This window comes from Vicugna pacos, chromosome 15, assembly GCF_048564905.1.
Source record: "Vicugna pacos chromosome 15, VicPac4, whole genome shotgun sequence".
NCBI lineage: Eukaryota > Metazoa > Chordata > Mammalia > Artiodactyla > Camelidae > Vicugna > Vicugna pacos.
In genome coordinates this window covers 4,458,023-4,473,569 of record NC_133001.1, presented here as the reverse complement: position 1 = coordinate 4,473,569, position 15,547 = coordinate 4,458,023, and the positions used below count along the sequence as shown (strand labels likewise).

General features: G+C 40.3%; 1 protein-coding gene across 4 annotated transcripts in view; it reads right to left on the bottom strand.

The window, feature by feature from the left end:
• Positions 1–15,547, bottom strand: part of LOC102545949 (deoxyguanosine kinase, mitochondrial) — a 30,765-nt gene that overhangs the window by 12,004 nt on the left and 3,214 nt on the right. Inside the window, exon 2 of one of the 4 annotated variants that reach the window (XM_006219003.4) lies at positions 7,629–7,741. The exons of 1 other annotated variant lie outside the window; for it this stretch is intronic. In XM_006219003.4, coding sequence (XP_006219065.1) covers positions 7,629–7,741 — 113 coding nt within the window. Of the gene's footprint in view, positions 1–6,123; positions 6,189–7,628; positions 7,743–15,547 lie in introns of those variants that run through there. 2 more of the 4 variants (XM_031685076.2, XM_072937513.1) reach the window with 2 other exon arrangements.

Here is a 15,547-nt window from a genome sequence, read left to right as displayed (position 1 = left end):
AAGTGGCATTAAGCTGGGAAGTGACATGGAATTTCCACAGATGGAAATAGGAGGAAGAAGAAATCTTAGGTAGAGACAAAAATACAGGAGTGGGGAAAAGGGTCAGACAACCAATGGTCCAGTTTGGCTAAATATCAGGCCTGCCTGGATTCCAAAGAAGGGTCCGAGCCCTTTGGAAGGCTTCAGCAGGCAGAGCAGAGAGGTTCACAAAACAGTCTCCCTCCTTCCATCCCCTAACACACACACACACACACACACACACACACACACACCCCAGCCTCACAAATGGCCCCTGGCTAAGAGCTGGAGGTAGAAGCAGGGGACAAATTTGAAGCTACTCGAGTCTCTGATGGTGTCACTAGGGAGCCCCTGGTGTGTAGTGTATGTAGTCCTGACACAGCGCGGAAGCCCCCTATGTGGGCAGAGGTACTCGGTTGACTGGGCGGGGGCTTCTATCAGCAGGCTGCGGGCTAGCCGAGGATAAAATATCGCACAGAGGCCTACAAAACAGCTGAAAGAACCCATCTCAGCGACAGAACGTATGCAAACAACCCTTCAAACATTTAAACAGACAGAGGGCTAATCACTGGATGTGAAAATACCCAGCCACTCAAAAGGAGAGGACCAATCCACGTGCTCAGGACAAGCAGCCTCTCAGGACACAGCTGATATGGGAAACAGGAGAAAACAGAAAAAATCTCAATGAGATTCACAAGACTAACACATTGGTAAAACAGGCTATTAAAAAAAAAAGAGCAATAGGAAAAGAACATTCTTAGATGGGAAAAACGCAGCTGCCAAAACAAAACACCCAATGAAGATGGTAACCATCAGACTAAACTTCAGTCAACCTAACCAGTGACTGTCACATAGATACCAACTCAAGAAAATTTCCCTAAACTAAGAGGAAAAAAAGCAGAAAATTATGAAAGAAATGAAAAGACACACAGTTTAGGAGACCCAATACACACTGTTGCATAGTGGTAGGGTATTTTTTGTTTTTTCCTTTCTTTCCTCTGGAAAGACACAGCAAGCCATAATGTCACTTGTGTCCTACCTTACAGCAGGTAATACAATTCTGTATCAAACAACTTTTCAAACAAGGGCTAAAATGATACCTCAGATAAAGCTACCCACTCAGAGGAAATAATTTTCCTTCTCATGCAGTTAGAGTCCAATACAGGGACATGTCACCCCCAATAAAAAAGAGATGAGCAGAGGAAGACCACTACTCGTAAGGTATGTGATGCCCTCTCATCAAATTTCACCATCAGTGAGAATCACTGTCTAACAGAAACATGGCTTACCTCCAAGTATTTTAGAACGACAATGAAGTTTAAAACCACGGGATGACTAGGAGTTACAGTCGTGGGAACTGATCAGATAAAAAAGCAGCCAAAATCAAAGAAGAAAAATTAAAGAAAATCTCTGAGGTGTGAGACTTTCCATCTAAGAAATTCACTGAGTCACTGAGAAAAGATTTAATATAGATTTACGCATATAGTTCTTTCTCTCTCTCTCTCTCTCTCTCTCTCTCTCACACACACACACACAGGTACCCACGACTGGACCTATCCTGGCAAAATGTGAACAATTCATATAAGCAAAACAACACAAAAACCGAAGGTGGAGGAAAAGCATGAATTATCTACATTTTTTTTTAAAGATCAGAACCATATAATACTTCCCTACAAAAGAAACTGAAGACATATAGACAAGCAATCACTCAGAAATGATACCACTCACTTTCCAAAAAGTTTCTCTAAAATATATTTCAACCAATTGAAAAATGAATCAAAATAAAGAATCAAGAAATGGGAAGAAGTTGTAACAAGAAAACAGTGGTCAGTGAATGACCAGCAGAACAGAGTTAAGTATAAAGTAACTACTATTAATGTGATTAGGAAGTTTACTGCCAATTTCTACTGTTAAAAGAGAAATTTCACAATATAGAAACACCCTGGATCTATAAAATTACAGATTCCTATAATCTGGGGGATGGAATCGGGAGAAAAGGATTATAAGAAAGTAGTAAAAGTTAATTTTTTTCTTTCACAGAGACTTCACTGACATTGATAGATAGGTTCAAACGTGTGTGTGTGTGTGTGTGTGTGTGTATATATATTTTAATTACAGTAGAATTGATTTACAATCTTTTATTAGTTATATCAGGTGTACAGCATAGTGATTGAGAATTTTTTGAAGATCATACTCCATTACAGGTTATTACAAGATGATGGCTATAATGCCCTCTGCCACACAGTATATCCTTGTTGCTTATCTGTTTTACACATAATAGTTTGTATCTGTTAATCTCATACCTCTAATTTGTCCCTCCTCTGGTAACCATAAGTTTGTTTCTAGATTTGGGGGTCTTAAACATGTATATTTTTAACTTAAATGTTTCCACTGGTGGAATAAAAATAGTAAAGTTTCCATATGAATGAAGGAAAAAAGGAGATGAAAGCACAAAATAAAGTGGCAGGAATAAATTAAACATCGTCATGATAAACGGGAAAAAAATCTCAGGAAAGGCAAACCCTGGGACTGGGTGAAAGCTAAAAACCCTGTTCGTAAGAGAAATACCTAAAACAAGATGACACAGATGAACTGCAAACAAAGGGACAGCAAGCTCCACCAAGCAGATGCAAACAAAAAAGCAGATGTGGCAAAGCCGTATTGAGAGAAAAAGCAGTAAATGCTACCAGAGGGGTTTTTAACACTAATAAACCAATAAAAACTTCACAAAGAAGTCATGAACCTTTTCACATGAATAAAGCACTAAAATACAAAAATATAGAGCAAAGCCAATTAAAAATACAGGGAGAAACGAACAGAACACAGTAAAAGCTCAAAACTTAAATACACTTCTCTAAGATTTAATAAATAAAAGTAGACCCCAAAATGAGCACTTGGAGGATAAGACTCTTAGTCATTATTTTTCTCACATATCTGAAATTGGGATACATCTTACAATGCTTATTAAACTTAACAGACACTTTAATTATTCCTTAGAAGTGTTTACTAAAATGATTATGTGTCTTACACAAAATGGCATTTTAGAATTTGTAAAATATGTCACTTTAAACTCCATACCTTACAGATAATACATATTCTTCTTAAAAGTCCATGGCACACTTACCAAAATGATCATACATAAACCATGAAGAAATGCTCAGTAAGTTTCCCCAATTAAAACCTCTATAAAGGCAGGGAGGGTATAGAGCTCAGTGGTAGAGTAAGCGCTTAGCACGCCATAAAAAAAAATTAAATTAAAATAAATACATAAATAAATCTAATTACCTCCCTCCAAAACAAACAAAAAGTTTTAAAACCTATATAAGCCACATTGACCATAACAAAATAAAATTAGAATTAACAAAGTAATAAACACCCAAAATCTACTCAGAATATGTAAAACATTCAGAGTAATTCTTGAGCAAAAAATAAATCAAAACTATAATTATAAACTCTAGAAATTTCAGTTAAAATCTCATATGTTAAAATCCAGAAGACAGAGCCAAAGCTTATCCCACGAAGAAAATTTCCAGTTGCAAATGCTTTTATTACTAAGGCAGAAAAAGGGGGAAATACACAAATCAATCATTCACACTAAAGAGCTTTAAAAATGCAAAGAAATCCTGGGAAGTAAATAAATAAATTTAAAGATAAAAATGAACAAATTAGAATGTAAGCCCCCATAGAATTAAAAAATAAAACCCATTAATTGGGTCTTTTAAAACAGGACAAACAGACAATCATCTGTCCTATCTATCCTTCCCTAAATAGTCACACAAATAAGCAACGTAAGACAAAAGACAGTAATTCTGGACACAAAAGAATTAAAAGTATAAAAGAATACATGTACTGATTTTACACAATTAAATTTGAAAATCTCAATAAAAGGCTAATTTCCTAAGAAAACAAAATGATCAAAATTGACTCAAGAATGTGGGGGAAAAAAACACTAAATGATAACTGAGGAAGAAACAGTTGTCCAGTAACTATGAATCCATATAACTTTAAAACCGATTTCTATCATACCCTCAAGGAATAGATGATTCTTATGCTAAAAATCATGTAAAACTTCTCAATTTGTTTTCACAACCATGATGGTAAAATCTGTCAAAAACTGGACACACAAATATTAATACCGTTAAATTTATAAATATACATGCAAAATCCCAACTGAATGGAACAGTACACCATGAATGAAAGGGTTCATTCTAGGAATGTGAAGATGGCACCATTATCAAATCTATGACTAATACTAAGAGATATAAAAAGAAAAGAAAAATCCCATGGTTACCTCACTAGATGCTAAAAAAGGCCTCTGATGAAAATCCAACATCTGATGCTGATAAAAACAGTTAATATCCTGGTAATAAAAGGGTACCTCCTCCATATGGTTTACTGAAATGAATGACAATCACAGAACTCAACAGTGAGACATCAGAGGTAGCTTCACTAACGACAGAAGAGATAAGGGTGACTAACACCACTGCTATCATTTAACACTGTTCTGGAACTTCTGTCCAATGAAAGGAAACAGAAATGAGGTTTGGATACTGGAAAACTCTTGCAAATGATTAGTATTTAGAGAAAACGATTATTTTCTAAAACCTCAAGCAATTAAGCTAAAAAACTAATATGAAAACTAAGGCACACAAGACAAATACAACAATCAACTGCCTTTCTTTAAAATAGCAATAACCTGTTTGAAAAAGGTGATGGGAAAACAGATCCTAGTCACAGTAACAAAATACAAAATCACTCAGGAATAAACTAAACAAGCCCACTGCTGGGACACAGAGATAACTAGTAGGGGAAATGAGACTCCTGTAACTTTAAGGTCATATAAAGAGTAAAAGCTTAAAAGCAAGAGAAAGAAAAGCAGGTGCATGTTTTTATAATCTTGGGCTGTGAGAGGTCTTTTTAAACTTTAACATCAAAGGTAGGAACTATAAAGGACAAGACAGATCTGATCATATAAAAACTTCCAAGTATCATACTACAAAATATATCATATGTAAATATAAAGGAAAAATGACAAACTGGGGAAAGTATTGAGAGTTAAGATACATAATATACAATGAGTTCTTATGAAGTCATTATAAAAACCTGAAAATCTCAATGGAAAAAAAAAGCAAGAGGTTTGAACAGGCAGTTCAATAAAGCATGCTAATAAATGGCTGATAAAAAAGTTCATTTCACTGGCAACCAAAGAAATGTGAAATAAAGTAACACACCATTTTCTTGCCTCTCAAGTTAGAAAAGATGAGGGGAATGGGTACAGCTCAGCGGTAGAGCACATGCTTAGCATGTACAAGGTCCTGGGGATTGAACCATTTAAAAAAAATAGTAATAATAATTCCTTAAAAAAGAAAAGATGAAAAAAAAACTCCCAATGTTGCTGAAAGTATGAGAAAACTAGTACAACTTTTCCAAAGGAAAATTTTGTTAAATATAACAGAAGTCAACAAAACATGTAATTTTTGGATATCAAAATTCTAGTTCTAGATTATGGTTCTATATTACCCTCAAGATTTAGCTATTAAAAAGAAAAAAAGATACAGCTACAAGGATATTCATTGTTGTAACAACGTTTATAATAAGGAGAAATTAGAATACTAAATATTCAAAATAAGACTAGATAATTAAATGATAGTAAACCATATTATGCAGTATATGGCAACCATCAAAATGATGTTACTATGAAAGAAAGATGTTGTATATCAAGTGACATGTAGGTGACAATCAGGACTTTTGTTTTAAAAAAGGAAATGTATGTATGTTTGATACATTTATGTAAGTGTATGTAAATATATATATATTTTCTCCTCTGTAGAAAGAAACCTAAAAGGACAAAAATGTTAGCTGTACTACCTCTGGATAATAAGATTACGGGAGCATCAGTTATCTATTTGTGCCAAAATTTAGTGGCTGAAACAAAAAACATTCATTATCTCAAGTTTCTGTGGTAAAGTTATTTGGGACACAGCTTAGTGCTGGTTCTGCCTCAGGGTTTTCGATGAGATTTCGGTCAGGATGTTGGCTGAGGCTACAGTCATCTGAAGACTTGACAGGGGACTAAAGGATCTGCTTCCAAGAAGACTCACTCACATGGCAGCTGGCAGGAGGACTCAGTTCCTTGCCGTGTGGGCCTCTTCATAGACAGGTAATCTGTATGACCCGGCAGCTGGCATCACCAGAGCCAAAAGTAAAAGTGATCAAGCAAGAACAAGATGGAAGATACAATGCCCTTTATGACCTACCATAGAAAGTCACACACTTTTAACCCTGCTACTGTGCATTCATTCGAAGCAAGTTACTAAGTCCAGCCCACACTCAAGGGGAGAATTAAGGGCCACCTCTTGGAGAAAAGAGTATAAATCCCCACAACAGGTGACCTGTGCGTACTCAGAAAAAGATAATTTATTTTCTAAATAGAAAAGTTAATTTCACAAATACACACACACATACATATACACAGAGACAATTTAAAAAATAAACATCCTCAATAAGTATCACGTGCCTGCCAAAAAAGGTAACACAATCCTGAGTTGGAATAACAGAAAACGGCACCCGGAACAAGTTCTATGATGCTCTGTACTATTTAGACCACATTCGGAATGTCCTGTCCAGCTCTGAGTACTACTCTGACTAAAAGCTAGGTGCGAAACTGACAAACTGGAGTGCATCACCTAGACAGAGTAACTTGAGAATGAGGACTAGTCTGGAGGAAAATGGTATTTGGTTTCAAAAAGAGAAGACTTGATGGGGGAGAAAAAGCAAGCCTTAGAAATACATGAAGGGCTGCCATGTGGAAAAGTAAAAAGACTTAAGAGGCACAACTTGAACCAATGAGTCAGAGTCACAGGTATGCAAAGTGGCTCGTACAGGAAACTTTCTAACAATAGGTTGTTAAAAACAAGAACGAGGCACTCAGTGAGTGCTCAGTGACTGCGGGACAGTCTGTGGAGACTGAGGCATGGTGCTGCCACTCCCCCAGCTCCCTCTAAGGTTCATGTCCAGCTGGTCCTTCCCTGCTCACAGTGATGTGGCTGGTGTTGAAACCAACTCTATAGCCTCTCCCAAAGCAACTGACCTGACACTCGGGCCTAAGCCACGAGGCATAAGTGAAATGCACAGTGCTTGGGACAGGTTATTGCCTGGCACGTAGTAAACACTTCATAAATTTAGCAATTATTTCTGCATTGCCTCCAAATGTGACAAGAAGCTCGCTAAGGTCCCTTCCAGTTTCTAAGACTTCACAAATATGTTAAAGTCACTATAGTTAACTATTACTCCTGATGGTCAATTTCAGTAATAAACTTAAGGGTAGGAATGGCAAAATTAATCTTCAAAGTCAGGTTGGCTGGACATGCTTTGGGAAACCACAAAGAACAGAGGCATTTATGTAGACATGTAAAAACCACAAAAATCAAAACTAAACAGATTTAAACAAGTCATCTTCTCTGGTGTACACGGTCCTTCCTGGAATGAAAGGTTTCTTTTTTTAAAGGTGATTCAGACTGGACTACTTAACCTACTCAGAGCAAATTACATTATTACAATTAGTTTATTCACCCGTGCCTGCCAACTACCCACCACAACTAGAAACTTACTTTTTGGGTTCCAGCAGCCTGGACATTCTGCCATGTCGCTACGGGTTCTGTAGCTACGTGCCACTCTGGGTAGGTTTTCGCGAGTAGCTTCACAAAGGTGGACTTCCCCACAGCTGCAACGCAAACAGCATGTATTGGGATGCTTCCTGAAGCAGGGCCGCAGGAGAAGGCTGCTACCAAACTGCCACAAACGCCCGACTCAAGGGAGTAAGTACCGGTTTTTCCAATTTCAAAACTCAGCAGCCACATCACTGCCAGACTGATGACAGATCAGGCCATGCTAACCAGAGTTACCTTAATGCAGCCCATGGGGAGGTGGGGAATACCTCGAAGATTTGATTTGTAATTTTAATGTCCCAACCTTCCAGAGGCAGAATCTTTAACAACAATAGAATAGACTTTCCAGGAGGGTGGTATAGCTCAAGTAGTAGAGCACATGCTTAGCATGCATGAGGTCCTGGGTTCAATCCCCAGTACCTCCTCTAAAAATAAATAATTACCTACACCCCTGCCAAAATAAAATAATTAAATAATACAATAATAAATAAATAAAATATTAAAAAACGAATAGACTCTCAGAAATAGATGAAATCAGCTACATATGTTGTCAAGCTTAAAACAGCCCTATTTATTCTGTGACAGGGTAAAAACTGCAAGTCTTTCAAGATAGAAAAAATGAAGATAAAACCCTCATTTATTCAACAAATCTAACCAATATTCAGGGAGCTATTATATGCACTCAGGACTGTCCAGCCCTGGGGATACAATGGTGAACCAAACACAGGATGGATTTTGCCCTCACAGAGCTCGTATGGGAGATAGACAGTAAACATTCATACGAGTAACTAAGGAATTGTGTTAAGTGTTAGAAAAGAAAGAAAAGTGCAGAACTGCTCTACTGTAACTCAGAAGATTAAGGATGCTTCCTCTGAAAAATGTCATCTGAGGTGAGACCTGAAAGATCAGGATTGCCAGGCCAAGGGGTAGAGGGGGAAGGCAGAGGGAGAAGTGTGAACAAAGGTCAGGAAAAGAGAAAAATGTTGTGCACGACAAGGCAGAAAAGTCTGTGGCATTAAAGCACCCACTGCTGCAACAGGGTGGTCAAGTGAGAGAGAATGAGCATGGAGTGGCAGGAAGGCAGGCTGGGGCCAGCTCACACAGGGCCTCACAGCCGCAGTAAGAAGTTTAAATTCCATTCGAAGGGCAATGGGAATTCGGTGATGATGGGTTTCAAGCAGGGAAATGACAACCTTCCATCTCGTTTGTAAAAGACCACCCCACCAGCGATGTGGGAATGGACTGATAAGGAAGCAGGCAGACCAGTTAGAAGATAACAGGAGTTTGAACCAAGGTGATAGCAGAGCAGGAAGAAAGCAGTGGTTGCTGTGAGAAATGCTTTAGAGATGAAATTAACCTAGTACCACGATATTCAAGTTATCTTTTCCCATTTACACCAATGTCTAGCCCATACCTTAAGTTCCAGACTCACCATCCAAGAGCCCTTCAGACACTTCCACTTGCATGTCCCACAAACACCTCAGTCAATATGGTCCCTAAGTGAACTCATTACCTTCTCCAACAGAATGAGCTTCTCCCGCATCCCAACCTCCGGGGTTGGCAGCACCATCCACGCAGTCAGGACTTCTTCCTCCTCTGCCAAACCTCTAGCAGCCACCAAGTGCTTTTGAACCTGCCTTCTCAATTTTCTCCATCTGTCCTTTTCTCTCTATTCCCATCTCCCACCCAAGGCCAGGATCTCATTTGTTGCCTCTCCAGCTCTGGCCTTGCCCTCTTCAATTCATCATTCACACTGCAGACACACCAAAAACTAAATAACACTGCTTAGAATCCTTTGGCAGCTCCCTATGCCTTTACAGGAAAACTCAAACCCTTCAGATGGTCTACAAGACACATCAAAATCTGGCCTCTGCATAAACCTCTCCACCTCAGCTTCCCTTCAGGCATCCAGAGCTCCCACTGGACCAAACTCCTTGAAACTCTAATCATGCCATGCTGTCTGCTGCAAATGTGATTTTGCATATGCTTTCTCATTTCCTGGAACAGCGATTCTTTTCACCTGGCAAACTCCTACTCAATCTTCAAGATTTTGCTCAGATGCACCTCCTGTGGGAAGCCTTTCAGGACCCTGACACCTCTAAGTGGGACCAGCTCCTTTGCGCTTGGCCTGGCATTCTGGGTAAGACTCCATCACCCACAATGCAATTCTGTTTCTCTAGGTAGAAGATGGGGCTCCTCCAGGGCAGGAGCCAAAGCCCAGACTAATGACATGGCTGAATGAATAAAACACAAAATATGTTATTAATTCTGGTTCCCCACGAAACCCACATTGGTTAAAAACCAAAAAGTGAACCTTAACAGTGCATTTGGAGCTCAATCTCCCCTATCAGAGATGATCTTTCTCAAGTGAATTCTCCCCTTAGGAAGAACCCAAATGGAACCAAGAGAAGGAGAGGGGAGGCACCCTTCCAGTCAATTCTATCAGCCACCCATGGTTACTGATCGGGAGTAAAGAGATGTCTCAGCAGAAGAGCCCACACATCCACTATGTGACATTTATCACACACCACCTCAGCTCCTCTCTGAACACACAGGGTCAGAACAAAACAGAAATCTGTGTATTTTGTAGTCACGCTGGTCTCTCAGTCCCACCTCCACCCAACTCATGTGAGTCTTTGCACATCTGCTCAGCCTCTGTTCCTCCCACACTTCAGCAAATAAATCCCTCCCCCCTGCTCTGCTAGGCCTGTGTCTAAATCCTTTCCCCTACCAAGCCTAAGGCCCACCTCTTCCCTGAAATTCAGAACTTCTCTAGCTCACACCAAATTCCTACCATGTTGGGCAGTTGAATCAAACAAGAAATATTCATTAACTCCCTCTGATAGGATTAGCTTTTTGTTTTTATTGTCTCATGGGTCTCACTTTTGGTTTCCTAATAGGATCTCAACCTCTGAGGCTGGGTCCCAGGAATCCACACCTGTAAAGTACGCCCCAAGGAACCCTGATGCGCACTTACATTTGAGATTGCCACCGGAACAATCTGATCACAACCAACACAGGTGGTTTTTTAAAAATATAGGTTCCAAACATCACATCCCAAACTACTAAATAAAACCCTCTGGGCTTGTCATGGAATATCCAACAGAGTTGTAGGAATTAAAAATTGATGGGGTTTGTATATTATCAGATACCTGCCTCCTCAGACTAGACCCTAGTTTAAAATACTTAGCACAGAGAGTCAATATTTAGAATGCAGGTTGCTGATTAAGCCTAAAACAGGGTCTCTGCCTATCAGCTGAAAAACTGTCTCAATTAATATGAAAAGATGAAGGTAACTGATTTGTCAGATGGGTGGGACTGCATGGTTGTTAGAATTACTTAAATTTTTTACGGTTAAAAACAACTACCTAAGAAATGATTGCAGATGAAAAAAGGATAGGCCCTGAGGGTTAGGGAGTGCCAACTTCACCTCTGAGATCAGACACTGTTAGTTCATCTAAGGGCAGTCAGGGCTCTGAGAAACCGACTCATGCCATTTAAACACACAAAACCCGGAATGCCAACAAATCAGATGTGATGGGAAATTACAGTTCCAATGACTGGAACAATCACACCAGGCAACACCCCCACCCTGCACACCACTCCCCATTCCAAAAATGGCTTTCCCCACTCTGGAAAGCCGGTTGAGTAATGAGAAGCCAGCTTCAGCAAAGAAAGACAGTAAATGGGGGCGGAAAGTCCTAGAAGCTTTGCCATCCATGTTGCCGGAGGGCTCGGGGAGCCTGGGTAATTTACCATAGGGCAGCATTTCTTAAGCTGCATTCCAACAGAACTTGGCTGAACCAGGCACCACCCAGATATGGAATAATTATTTTAAAAAATAATTCAAAATTACATATTTATCTTAAAACTAGACACAGCATAACTTTTTTAAAGCTATGACACATGATAATAATAGCTTTTTTCTTCCTTTTAAGGCTTTAATTTTTTTTTTTTCTAAGACAAATGTTTTAAAGTACTCCCAGGGGTTTCATAAGAATGGTGTTGTCTGGTTCTCCACTGCTACACGGGCCTCCTCCTAATGACCAGAATGTCTGTGTCCACCAAAAGTCCCTCTTCCTCAGGCAGCACTGGGCAAACTGACAAATGCCTCCCTTTGGTGGTCTCCATGCACAGGACCAGCCTCTTACGATATTGTTATCTCAGACTTACCACAATTTAGGTCCCAGCTTAACTGTTCTCTTTCAATATACATTTTAATATCATGAAATTTGGGAGGTATCAGATCTCGTAAGTAGCATCAAACCTTCCCCTAAGGGAAAAAGGATGCAAGGTACTTAAAGCAAGTTCACACCAATGTGTTGATTTTTATTAGCACCAAGATTGTCATTCCACAAGATGGACCAGAGTTCTATTGCTAATGTTCATCTTTTCCTAAATCATGCTTTTTTTCCCTCCCACAATTTCTCTGTAAACTACGATGTCTGGTATAGCTACATGATACTAAAATCTAGTAGTAAGATAGTATTTGATATAACACTCAAAATAATATATTGTTTTTAATTTAATGTAACTGTAATTCACGGGAGCCTCTTAAGTATACCATCATCTCCAGGCATTTTCTCCGCCTGAACAAGATGAAAAACCTGGGAAAAAATCCAATCTAAAACTTTTTACCAAAAAGCCAACTAAAGTAGTAAATATAAAACTGCCTATCTTCAAACCAAAAACTTCTTCCAAAGAAAATTCAGAGTCTTTATTTCGGGAACTATATTTGCATTCATTCAACCAACAGCTGTTTACGGAGTAGTCACTAATGGTGGGTACTATAACTAAAATGATGGAGTAGGCTGAGATGCTGCCTTCAGGAAACCTGTACTGAGATTAAGCATCCAGGATCAGGTAGGCTCTGAGCCTAAAAGCACTCTGGGGGAAAAAAAAAAAGCACTCAGCGGAGTTAAAGAAACTTGATACATTTTAGCCTTGATTACTCTTCTTTTCTCTTCTCTTTTCTTTTCTTGGGAAACTGTTAACACAAAGAAGTTCCTCACAGCTTCCAGACTACCAAACTCCTGCGTTCAGCATGAGGCTCTAATCGATTTGGAATGCCCTCCCCACCTCTGCCCACCAGTTGATTCATCCTTTCACTGTCGCCTCCTCAGTGAAGTCTCCTTGAACTCTCTCCAGCTCCACCTTATCCCTGGGCAAAGTTAATTACTGCCTGCTCTGCTTTACCAAGGCATCACACTGTAATTATTTGTTGACTCATCACTCTCCCCAGCTAGGCTGGGAGCTCAGGGACTAACTGTTTCCTTGCATCCTGAGTATCTAGCCAGGTGCTAAGACTGGAGATGGATGGATGGAGTGAGGTGAATCACAGAAACAGAGAATCCAATATACAGTGTTTGGAATAAATAGGTCTCTTTCCCCCACTAGGATTCTTGTCCAATTGTTTATACTTAATGAAAGTAAAAGATACACATTAGTGATGTTAAATCACTAATTTTGAATGCTGGAGGAAATGTTATTAGGGAACTCCTCCACTGCTTTATGTACAAGTCTCTAGATGGCAAAAGTGAAGTTTCCTCTTCTCTGTCAGACCTTGGAAAATCAAAGTGAAAAAACCAAAAAACAGTCGGAGATGCCTCACTAAGAATAATTCAGATTTGTAATCATAAAATAACTTACTTTGGAAGGTGAAAATACACTTCAGTGATGAATACACTTAAAAGATAGGCTAGGTATTTTATTTTTTAGATTGTAAGCGATTCTAGGTTGCAAGCATTTGATTTTCAATCACACACGGCATCTGGCTTAGTAACTCACGCCAGGTGCCATTAGTTGCTACCTCACTGACCCATCTTCCTGTCTGCTGCTGTCTGCACGTGCAGGATCAGATGAACAAGATTTACAGCAGCAGGACTACAAGAAAAGGTCCTCTACACATATCTAACTTCAGCTGGGACAGGGGTTCACCTTCCCCTGTTCAGATTTTCTGAGTGGACAACTCTCTGATTTGGGTGTGTGTGTGGAGGGGTGCCACCTGTGGTTAAGAGAACACGATTACTATTTAAGAAGTTTAATGTATTTCCTCTGTGGACAGCAATGACTAACTTCCACAAGGATATCACAGCACAGAACTCAAGCATCTGGTAAACACTGAATGAGTGCAACGGGCCAGGCGTGGGTTAGGTGCTGGTGATACAGAGATGAGCAAGACACTAAGTGGCTAACCCAGGGAATATGCAAACAATCTCAACAGGACGCAAGTGCTGCAGCCGTTCTGGGCACAGAACGTTACGCGAGCACACAGAGGAGGCAGTGATCAGTTCTGTCTGGGGAGAGTCATCAGGCTGTGTGGGTGATAGAGAAAAACATAACAGGAGATAAAACTAGAAAGAGCCAGATTAAGGTCCCCCAGTCCACTTCTCATTAGTCACACTCTCCTTGGGCAACTGTGTTCACTTCCAAGGCTTCCACAACTACCCCCACAAGTCAACAACTTCCATATCTCAGATCCTAGCTCCAATCTCTCTACTGACTTAGGTTCTTCTTCCGGTCTGCCTCAGAACAGCAATCTCTGTCCGTCTCAGAGCCACCTCCTACAAAATGTATCACTCTTACCTCCCCAGATGTCCTCTTCCTTTATTTCCATCCTCGGTTCTCAGACTCAGTGTCCAAATTAAACCTCCTTATCCCCTGCCTCCAAGGTGGCCACCAAGCCCCGTTAATCCCACTTCCAAAATCTCTCTCAAACCATCATGTCTTCTCTGTCCCACCATTCTCTGTTCAGGCCTGCACCTTCCCTCCCTTCAGCTATACAACAGCCACAAAACTAGTCTATCTACTCCAAACTCTATTCCTTTTCATTCATTCAACAAACTGGATGCAAGGCAGTATGAGTCCTGCAGCAAACAAAACACACAAAGTGCCTGCTTCATGGAGCTTTCTGTCTATTCGTTCATTCTAGCCAATTTCCTCTTTAAGATTAATCTGGACCACGGCATATACTGGCTTCAAGTCTTCAGCAGCCTCCCACAGCCCAAACGAGAAACCCCTAGCTGTTCAACATCTGGCAAATCCTCCCCTTCCAACTTCTGGTTCTACCGTCCTCTCTCAGGCCCTTTAAACTCCAGGCACAAGATCGATATTAAAACTGCATGTTTCAAACAAAACAAAAAACCCCTGTATGTTTCTCCAGGCTCTGCACTGGCAAGTGTTACTTCCTGTGCCTGGAACACTCTTTCCTTGGGGGTAGGAATTCCTACCCCAGAGATTCTGAGTGTCCATGTCCAAACCTAGCACTCATCACATGCTACAGAAATTATGTTTAGAAGTCTGCTCCTCCCACTTCACTGTGCGGATACGAGGTGGCCCACATCTGAGTCCACCTGCACAGTAGGCACTCAGTGAGCCTTGGATGTGTGAGAAAGCAAGGAAGAAGCACAGGAATCTGGGAAGGTTAAGAAGAAAAGGTCAGGAAAACTGTGAGAGGCAGCTCACACTTCACCTGATGGCCTGACAAAGTACTCACTTGGTGAAGTGCTTTGTTCCTCTCTGGGCTCTGAGGACAGAGCTTCCTTTGCTGTTCCCAAAGTACAGGACAGAACACCTTGAAATAACACCCTCAGGCAGGTAGCAGGACCTTCCCGTCTCATTCCTTTCCATGTTTCTGATTTGGCTTTGGTGACTGGGCTCAGTTTAAATTCAAGACCACTGAGTATAAATGGGTCCTTACTGCCACCCAGCAATTCTGCATTTCTCCCGCTCACTCTCTAGACTCTTTCATGTCTTTCCTCTCTCCTCACACTCACCCTTAGCTGATTTTTCTTCCAGTTTCACTGAGAAAACGGACACAACCAGACGATCTTCCCCAAGGTCCCGCTACACCTACTTGAGTC